General features: G+C 43.4%; 1 protein-coding gene across 1 annotated transcript; it reads left to right on the top strand.

Moving 5' to 3' along the window:
• Window positions 1–7,425: 7,425 nt before the first annotated feature.
• On the top strand, window positions 7,426–8,938 carry LOC138955384 (uncharacterized; the record flags this gene model as incomplete). Its single annotated transcript, XM_070326997.1, is given in 2 exon segments — window positions 7,426–7,791; window positions 8,753–8,938. Coding segments are annotated over 2 exon segments (550 nt in total), but the record flags the coding sequence as incomplete, so codon positions are not given.
• Window positions 8,939–10,333: the final 1,395 nt, after the last annotated feature.

The raw sequence follows: 10,333 nt of genomic DNA, 5'->3' as shown, positions 1-10,333 counted from the left end.
GCAAAAAGGTCATTAATAACCGTCTTCTATATCTATATATATATACGACTTGTGTCTGTCTGTCTGTCTGTGTGGCTGTCTGTCTGTGTGTGTGTGTGTGTGTGTGTGTGTGTGTGTGTGTGTGTGTGTGTCTGTGTGTGTGTCTGTGTGTCTGTTCGCCATGCACGGCCAAAGTTCTCGATGGATCTGCTTAAAATTTGGTGGGCATATTCACCCAGACCCCGGACACAACCTGGTCGATGAGAATTTTCAACACGTGCTCTCAGCGCGCAGCGCTGAACCGATTTTAGTTTTTCTGTTCATTTCACCATTCCCAGTAACTCTTCCTTATCTTCTCCAGTGTTTTGCGTTTATCTCCCTTCCTTCGTGTGGCGTCAATCCATATTCCCGTTACTATTTTTAGAAGGTCACTGTCCACAACGCTCAATCCATATTCCCGTTACTATTTTTAGAAGGTCACTGTCCACAACGCTTTCATCCCGGCGAAGCCGGGTATTACTCTTCCTTATCTTCTCCAGTGTTTTGCGCGTTTATCTCCCTTCCTTCGTGCGCCGGCTAAGCCGGCGTACACCCGGCAAAGCCGTGTATTCGGCTCTACTTCTTACCGGCGAAGCCGGCTACCCGGCGAAGCGGGTATTCATCTAGTGTCTGATATATAGAGTGGTAGATCGTTAATGTAAATGCAAAATAAAAGTGGGCCCAAAACTGATCCTTGTGGGACGCCGTGCATTAGCCGTCCTATCGAAGAACGGTTACCATTAAGGGAGACAAACTGCGTTCTGTTCGCTAAATAAGAACGAAAAAAAGGTAAGTAGGATGCGTCGCCTAAATAACAAGATAATTTCTTTTACAGAATTGTGTGATCAACAATATCAAACGCTTTCTTAAAATAAAGGAAGACGGCGCCGACTGTTTCCGAATGGTTAATGGCAGAGAGCCATGCATCGGCATAGTTTAACGAGAGCTGTGTGACACGAATGTTTAGGGCGAAATCCTGATTGAGATGGAGCGAAAAGACCACGGCTTTCCATGTGCAGAAGCAAGCACTTTTGTACATGTTTTTCTTATGGTTTTGATAGAACAGACAATAGCGAAATTGGCCTAAAATTGGTTAAATCTTTTGTTTTGGGAAGTGGAATTACTTTTGCGGTTTTAAATACTTCTGGAAACAGAGAGAGAGAGAGAGAGAGAGAGAGAGAGAGAGAGAGAGAGAGAGAGAGAGAGAGAGAGAGAGAGAGAGAGAGAGAGAGAGAGAGAGAGAGAGAGAGAGAGAGAGAGAGATCAAATCAAATCAAATCAAATCAAATTTTATTTTTCGAGGGTTGTGGCATAAGCAATACAACGAGCTTTTTTTCAACCAGCCCTCGCCCAGAGAGGGGACTAATCTAATCACATATTTACACGGATATTAACGTAGAAAAAAAAGGTAGAAAAAAACAACAACATATTAATATTTACACATTACATATTATACACAAATATAAAGCGTCGTATATGTAACGTAGTGAAAACAATGCTGAATACACATGCATGAGTAAATGTGTTATTAATTTGAGTGTTTTTGTGTGGATATAATGAACACTGATGCTTTGGACAAATGAAAATATAACCAAACGAAGTCTTCCATCACTGTGATTTTTCGTAATTTAACATTAAATACAGTGAAAGGTGTTTTTTGAAAGTATTGAGACTCATTGGGACTCTCACAAATTCCGGGAGAGAATTCCACAGGACGCTACCAGAATAGGCTAAGCTTGATTTGAAGAGATCTATCCTTGGAATTGGGACGTTAAACTTTCGGTTTGGTTTGACTTTAAAGTTTGCAACGAAAGTTCGTGGTGCACGGCCGGAAAGTATTTTGTGAAGGAGCACGCCTTCATTTAGTTTAAATCTTTGTTTTAGTGGGAGAATCTTAAGTTTCTTATAATCATCAAATACAAGACTGGATTGTTTCAGTAAAATTAGTTTCAGCGCTCGCCTATGTAAACTATACAATGGTTTTAAAATATTAGCACTGGCAGAGTCCCAGATGGTTGAACAATAATCTGTGATGGTTTGTATATATGCGTTAAAGTATAATAACCTTGAGTGCTGATCTAGAAAGTGTTTAATTCTATTCAACTGATATATTTTTCTGGACATTGTTTTACATACCGACCGAACATGATGGGCCCAAGACAAATTATTATCGATATTTACTCCCAAAACTTTATGATCTCCTACCTCCTCTATTGCGTCGTTACCAATTAATATGGAATGAGGATTGTTTCGTATGTTTTGTCTCTTTTGTCTTGTTGTTATTAACATGTATTTGGTCTTTTTAGGGTGAAGACTCATGTGGTTATACTCCGTCCAATGAATGAGATCATCGACACTGTTCTGCAACGATGAATAAACTTTGTCTAATTTGTTATCAGTAGTGTGGAGGGTCGTATCGTCAGCAAAGAGTTCGCAGTCATCAGAGAGAGAGAGAGAGAGAGATAGAGAGAGAAAGAGAGAGAGAGAGAGCGACCGAGAGAGAGAGCGAGCGAGAGAGAGAGCGAGCGAGAGAGAGAGCGAGCGAGAGAGAAAGAGAGAGCGCTAGAAAGAGAGAGAGAGAGAGAGAGAGAGAAGGAGAGAGAGAATACGAATACGAATACGAATACGAAAGTTTAATTGCTCTAGGCCATCGGCCTCATGCAATGGGGATATTACACATCACGCGCAACGAAGGTACGGTACAAAAAACAAGTCGCGTAAGGCGAAATTACTACATTTAGTCAAGCTGTCGAACACACGGAATGAAACTGAACGCACTGTATTTTTTCACCAAGACAGTACAGCTTCGTCAATCCCCGCGTGAAGGAAATCGCTCACCTCCCACGTGCAAAACGTAGTGATATTGACACGCCAGATTAGCGCGGTAGCGTATTGTGCTGAGCAGGAAAGCGCGCTTTTCTGTATTCTTGTTAACTTTCTGAGCTTGTTTTGAATACAACCTATCATATCTATAGGCCTATGTTTTTGGAATCAGGAAATGATAAAGAATAAGATGAAATAATTTTTGGATCGATTTCTTAAATTTTAATCGTAAGACTAATTAATCTATTTTCGTTAATTGTGATCAAATTTTAAGAGTAAACATAAAATATGTATATATTTTTAGATTCAGAATGTGATGAAGAATACGATGCAATCAATTTTAAATCTGTTTGCGAAAAATCGATTTTAATGACAACTTTAATGAGCAAACTCATTAATTAAATTTTAAGCCTCCAAGCTGAAATGCAATACCAAAGTCCGGGCTTCGTCGAAGATTACTTGACCAAAATTTCAACCAATTTGGTTGAAAAATGAGAGCGTGACAGTGCCGCCTCAACTTTCACGAAAAGCCGGATATGACGTCATCAAAGACATTTATCAAAAAAATGAAAAACACATCTGGAGATACCATACTCAGGATCTCTCATGTCAAGTTTCATGAAGATCGGTCCAGTAGTTTTCTCTGAATCGCTCTACACACACACACACACACACACACATACACCACGACCCTCGTCTCGATTCCCCCCTCTACGTTAAAACATTTAGTCAAAACTTGACTAAATGTAACAAGTCGCGTAAGGCGAAAATACAATATTTAGTCAAGTAGCTGTCGAACTCACAGAATGAAACTGAACGCAATGTCATTTTTCAGCAAGACCGTATACTCGTAGCATCGTCAGTCCACCGCTCATGGCAAAGGCAGTGAAATTGACAAGAAGAGCGGGGTAGTAGTTGCGCTAAGAAGGATAGCACGCGTTTCTGTACCTCTCTTTGTTTCAACTTTCTGAGCGTGTTTTTAATCCAAACATATCATATCTATATGTTTTTGGAATCAGGAACCGACAAGGAATAAGATGAAAATGTTTTTAAATTGATTTCGACAATTTAATTTTGATAATAATTTTTATATATTTAATTTTCAGAGCTTGTTTTTAATCCGAATATAACATATTTATGTTTTTGGAATCAGCAAATGATGGAGAATAAGATAAACGTAAATTTGGATCGTTTTATAAATTGTTATTTTTTTTTACAATTTTCAGATTTTTAATGACCAAAGTCATTAATTAATTTTTAGGCCACCAAGCTGAAATGCAATACCGAAGTCCGGGCTTCGTCGAAGATTACTTGACCAAAATTTCAACCAATTTGGTTGAAAAATGAGGGCGTGACAGTGCCGCCTCAACTTTCACGAAAAGCCGGATATGACGTCATCAAAGACATTTATCAAAAAAATGAAAAAAAACCTTCGGGGATTTCATACCCAGGAACTCTCATGTCAAATTTCATAAAGATCGGTCCAGTAGTTTAGTCTGAATCGCTCTACACACACACACACACACACACACACACGCACAGACAGACACACATGTATACACCACGATTCCCCCTCGATGTTAAAATATTTAGTCAAAACTTGACTAAATATAAAAACGGGTCGAAAACCGAACCCGGAATCATTATCCACTTGGTCACATCCAAATCGACAATGTCTTTCGTCTGAGACCAATGTCAATGTGATCGATCGCGAATAACGATGCTGTTTATATCAACACAAAGGCAGAGACATTCACAGTCTTTCTCCAGTCTCGAGGAATGTTCGTATTACACGCACATATTCATGCAAGTCTGTGTTTAGTTGCTCAATTTCTTCCTTGAGGCGGACCCTGTTCACCTGCTGCCCTCTCCGTAGGTAAAGCATGTCCCGTCTCATGTCCTCCGAAGCTGTTTCTGCTGCCACTGGTATTACGTCATACGTTCTGGTTTTAAACATTTCACAATCAAACACTAGAATACAATCGTCACTTTCAGCAAGCAGCGTTTTCTTGCCACCTTTGGTCTGACATACTATTTTCTCAAACCAGAGACAGAGACATAGATGTCTCTGCTCAAACCTATTGTTCCTGAACGTAGATTTCAGCTTTGCTTTCTTGTTGAGTCAGGCAGCGTTGAAAGTATATCGAACAACGGAGCTTCATTTGCCCCAACTTCAGAAGACTGGTTGGCGGTGTCAATGTTTTTATGTACACAAGACAGGCTTACTTGTTTGTTGATACACAGCGTGCTATCTGGGTCAGGTGTGTCGTCATTCATGCGTGAAGAAAGCTCATCTTGAACACACGGCCAGTACCGTGTCACGGTACTGGCCGTGTGTTCAAGATGGAAGAAAGCTCTGCGGCATTCAGAGGGGCGAGCATTGACACAGTGGAATGTGATGGGGTGGACAAGCTAGGGTCACTGGCACGTGCTTCACGGCGTGAACTGACATCAACATGGACGCTATTTCTGGTTTGACGTAGATCAGACTTATTGACTACACACTGGTTATTATTGTTTTCCTCGCTCTGATGGTTTGCATCAATTTGATCTGTAAAATAAACATTGTTTCTGTTCGTGCCTACCTTGGCACTGTGCTGTTCTGCTCTTCGTTGGTCTCTTCCATGGCTTGCGTCTCCATGCACCTATGGAAAGCCGTTTGGCTCATAACCATTACACGCGTAATAAAAAATAAATACACGCGTAATAAATGATTAATACGCGTGTAATAAATGATTAATGCGCGTGTAATTTATCTTTTTTCTTATGCTATGGAATAGCATAATGATTAAATACACGTGTAATAAATATTTCATACGCGTGTAAGAAATGATTATTACGCGTGTATTAATTATTTCTTACACGCGCATGAAATATTTATTACGCGTGTATTAAATATTTTTTACACGCGCATGAAATGATTATTACGCGTGTATTAATTATTTCTTACACGCGCATAAAATATTTATTACGCGTGTATTAAATATTTCTTACACGCGCATGAAATATTTATTACGCGTGTATTTAATCATTTCGTACACGTGTATGACATTTTTATTCCACGTGCATTTAATCATTTCTTACACGCGTATAAACTATTTCCTGCATGTGTATTTAATCATTTCTTACACGTGCATGAAATATTTATTACACGCGTATTTAATCATTTCTTACACGCGCATGAAATAGTTATTACACGCGTATTTAATCATTTCTTACACGCGTAAAAAATGATTATTACACGCGCATTAATCATTTATTACACGCGTATTAATCATTTATTACGCGTGTATTTATTTTTTATTACGCGTGTAATGGTTATGAGCCAAACGGCTTTCCATATGCACCGGTCGGTACGGGTGTCATGGCGAAACCCCGGTCGTCCTTGCCATTTCTTAAGCGGAGAACGAACACTGCTCCTTCATCTGTTCCAGTCACCTTCCACGATGTCACCGTGTTTTTGCACAGTAAGGTGGATAAGATGTCTTCTGCAGCAATAGGAAGTCCTACAACTGGCATTTTGGAGTTACAAACGCTGATAATTCAGGAGCTCAAAAAACGTGTGTTGCTCCTTTGGCACGCCGGACAACAGAGCGAGAGAGAGAGAGAGAGCGAGACCGATAGAGAGAGAGAGAGAGAGAGAGAGAGAGAGAGAGAGAGAGGGGAGAGGGAGATAGAGAGACAGACAGAGAGACAGCAGGGGCGGACGAAGGGGGGGGGGGGGGGTTCTGGGGTTTCCGGACCCCCCCCCCCCCCCCCCCCCCCCCACCCAGCCAAAAAATCGAGTTTCAATTTTTGGGGTATTAATCAGTGAAAAAATCTGCTGCCTGAAACTGGTAATGGTCATCCTCAGAATGCACCAGATTGCACCATTTTGCATCCTTTGTTTCAAAATTTTCCGGACCCCCCTAGCAAGCTAGGCGCTTCGCGCCGTCGGCTCGGCGCATCGCGCCTTCACACCCATATCTTCACAATATACTTTTGGACCCCCCCCCCCCCCCCCATAAAATGAACTGATCCGCCCCTGGACAGACAGAGAGACAGGCAGACAGGCAAACAGGCAGACACAGACAGAGAGAGAGAGAGAGAGAGAGAGAGAGAGAGAGAGAGAAGAGAGAGAGAGAGAGAGAGAGAGAGGGGAGGGATAGAGCGAAAGAGAGAGAGGGGAAGAGAGAGAGAGTGTAAGAGAGAGAGAGAGGGGGAGAGAGAGAGAGAGGGGGGAGGGGAGAGCGAGCGAGAGAGAGGGTGGGCTAAACATTCTTGATTGTCAGTTTGCATTTCTGGTGAACTTAACATATTATCCTCGTTCTATAAACTCGCTTTTGTCTTCTCTCGCTCAGACTATTGCTCTAGCTACTTTGGCTGGTTTTGGAGAAACACGGCACAACTAAATACAACTAAATAGAACCTATATGATCAATATCAGATATGCTTCACCCCCCCCCCCCCACACACACACACACACACACACACACACACACACACACACACACAAACCTAGGGAGACAAAAGTCCCCTCCGCCCTCGGCAAATCATTCCGTCCAATATTGACCAAACCTAAAAACTGTTTCCATGTCCAGGTCACCATGCCCCCAATGACGTCACAGACCACGTGCTCCAGCCCTCTGACGGCAGTAAGCCCGGCCCTCCTCTTCCTCGCCAGCCTCCTCCTCGCCCACGTGCACCCCACCACCTCCTCCCTCCCCTCTTCCCCCATCCAGCTGCAGCGACGACAGAGCTTCTTCAGGTGCACAGGCTGGGGGGCAGGCTGCTCCAACCTGGACTATTCCTACCGAGAGCCGGGCTACACTAGGGCGGAGCCCCGGAGGTACCAGGAAGCAGCCCGGGTGGTGAGGCCCAGCAGAGTGAGGACGAGCGGTGCCAGCAGTGCGGGGGGTTCCAGGGGGTTCCGCCACGGCAATTACGGCCTGCACTTCTTGTTTACATCGGGTAAGGAGGTGTGGTTGGGGATGGGGGAGGGGGAGGTTGGGGGAGGAGTGTCTTACGTTTGTCCGTTTTATGTTAAAGGCATGGCGGTCATTCTCGTGACAACTCTGCCATGGAAGTCTTCTGAAACATCCTCTTGGAGGCCCCAATATTTGCTTTGTTAGACTTCCCGATCGTTAAAGGAAAACAATTTGGCTCACCGTCTCGGAACTGGCCAGGTTTTTACATGGGATAAGACCATCCCTACACTTGGACAAATACCAAAATTGAACTCCCTGAGCTCTTGCTGAGGTGAGTAGGAACTTTTTGATGAATTAATTCTAACAAAAACACTGGTGTCTTTTGCGAAATTAATTCATACAAAAAGTTGCCACTTGTACGCAGAGATCACCCAGGCTGTTCATCTGTGGTATGTGACCAAGTGGAGGGATGGTCTAATGTAACAGCCTGGCCAGATCTGAGATGGTGAACCGTTTTCCTTTAACGATCGGGAAGTCATCCAATGCAGAGTTTGTTTGTTTGTTTGTTTGTTTGCTTAACGCCCAGCCGACCACGAAGGGCCATATCAGGGAGGTGCTGCTTTGACATATAACGTGCGCCACACACAAGACAGAAGTCGCAGCACAGGCTTCATGTCTCACCCAGTCACATTATTCTGACACCGGACCAACCAGTCCTAGCACTAACCCCATAATGCCAGACGCCAGGCGGAGCAGCCACTAGATTGCCAATTTTAAAGTCTTATAGGTATGACCCGGCCGGGGTTCGAACCCACGACCTCCCGATCACGGGGCGGACGCCTTACCACTAGGCCAACCGTGCCGGTCAGTATGCAAGTGGAAGGATGCTCTCACGTTGAAAAGCCTGGACAGAGCTGTGGTGGTCAACATTATTGCAAACAAGCGTGAAAAAATAACTTTTCTTTTTTCTTGAAATAAATGTTCCTTTATGTGTGTGTCAGCAGGTACGTCATGGGGAGCTAACGGTAAGCGTTCTGTTGACGTCAGACCTACATACAGTGACGTCAAAACCCAGAGACTGCACAATATCATCGCAGGTGCGTCATGGGGAGCGAACAAAAAACGTTCAATTGACGGCAGATCGACATACAGTGACGTCAAAACCCAAAGACTGCACAATATCATTACAGGTAATTAAGGTCATCCGACGGCTCTGCCTGGGATGTGCAACAGGTCATTGGTTGCTTATCTGCTCTTTGTCACAGGTTTATGGCATTGGGGAGGGGGTGGGTGGGGTCACAGTGGTGGAGGTGGTGAAGATGAGTTCTAGCTCGGCTTTCGCATTAACACTACGGTACTGTACAGGAGAGAGATAGAGAGAGAGAGAGATAGAGAGAGAGAGAGAGAGAGAGAGAGAGAGAGAGAGAGAGAGAGAGAGAGAGAGAGAGAGAGAGACTCAGACTCAGACTCAGACTCAGACTCAGACTCAGAACTTTATTACAAAGGGATACAGGTTTTAGGCAAAGCCTATTCTTCCAACCTGTACTTTATACAACACGTAAAGACGGACGCACGTACAAAATATAGATTGAATCATATAAAATACAGAAATACATTGTATGGAATGCAACACAATGTGCATTTAAGGAATTACATAAGGAGAACTCAAAAATTACAGAATTACATTGACATAGTTATATCTTTCATTTGGGAATGAAGTTGCTCAGATCAGCCGTTAACACTAGTACAACATGTTTAGCAAAATAACAATCGAACAAGACATTTCATTCACGAATGATGTGTGAACGTGACTGTCTCTTAAACATTTTCACCGAAGTTGCATTTCTTATCTGTTGGGGGAAGGAGTTCCAGAGAAATGCTCATGAAAAGGCTAAGCTCGATTTGTAGAGGTCTATGCGAGGTTTTGGAGGGGTGATTTTTTGGGAGAGAGAGATGGGGGAGAGAGAGAGAGAGAGTAGAGGGTGAGGGGGTATTGGTCACAAGACCGACAAAGCTCTGTAATCTGTGAATTCATCATGACTTTATTCTCAGACAAATTAGTACAGACAGTGCTATACATTTTTTAACAGAGCAGCAGAAAGTGTTGGGTTGGTAATTTAGTCGTATGAAGGGAGAAGGTGACCTACCCACGTCAGTCACTGGTATACGTGGCTGCACTCACGGGTATATTTCGAGGTACTATAGGTGTGCTTAGGGCGGTGTTTTCGTAAGGTGTGTGTGTGTGTTTGCGCGTGTGCGTGCGCGCGTGTGTGTGTATGTGTTTGTGTGTGTGTATGTGTGTGTGTGTGTGTTTGTGTGTGTGCGTGCGCGCGTGTGTGTGTATGTGTTTGTGTGTGTGTATGTGTGTGTGTGTGTGTTTGTGTCTGTCTTCGTCTGACTGTCTGTCTGTCCGTTAAAGATAGAGACAGAGGTCACTTGGAACGGCACACTGCGATGTTACATTAAATGTGTTAAATCAGTATGATGGACAGGAAGCGGGTTGGGAAAGGGCGGGGGGGGGGGGGGGGGGGTGTATCAGGGGTGTCGCTGTGAGACGGGTACACTAAGATGTGTTCCGTAACGTG

This window comes from Littorina saxatilis, unplaced genomic scaffold (genome assembly GCF_037325665.1).
Source record: "Littorina saxatilis isolate snail1 unplaced genomic scaffold, US_GU_Lsax_2.0 scaffold_2176, whole genome shotgun sequence".
NCBI lineage: Eukaryota > Metazoa > Mollusca > Gastropoda > Littorinimorpha > Littorinidae > Littorina > Littorina saxatilis.
This window is presented reverse-complemented; position numbering and strand designations above follow the sequence as displayed.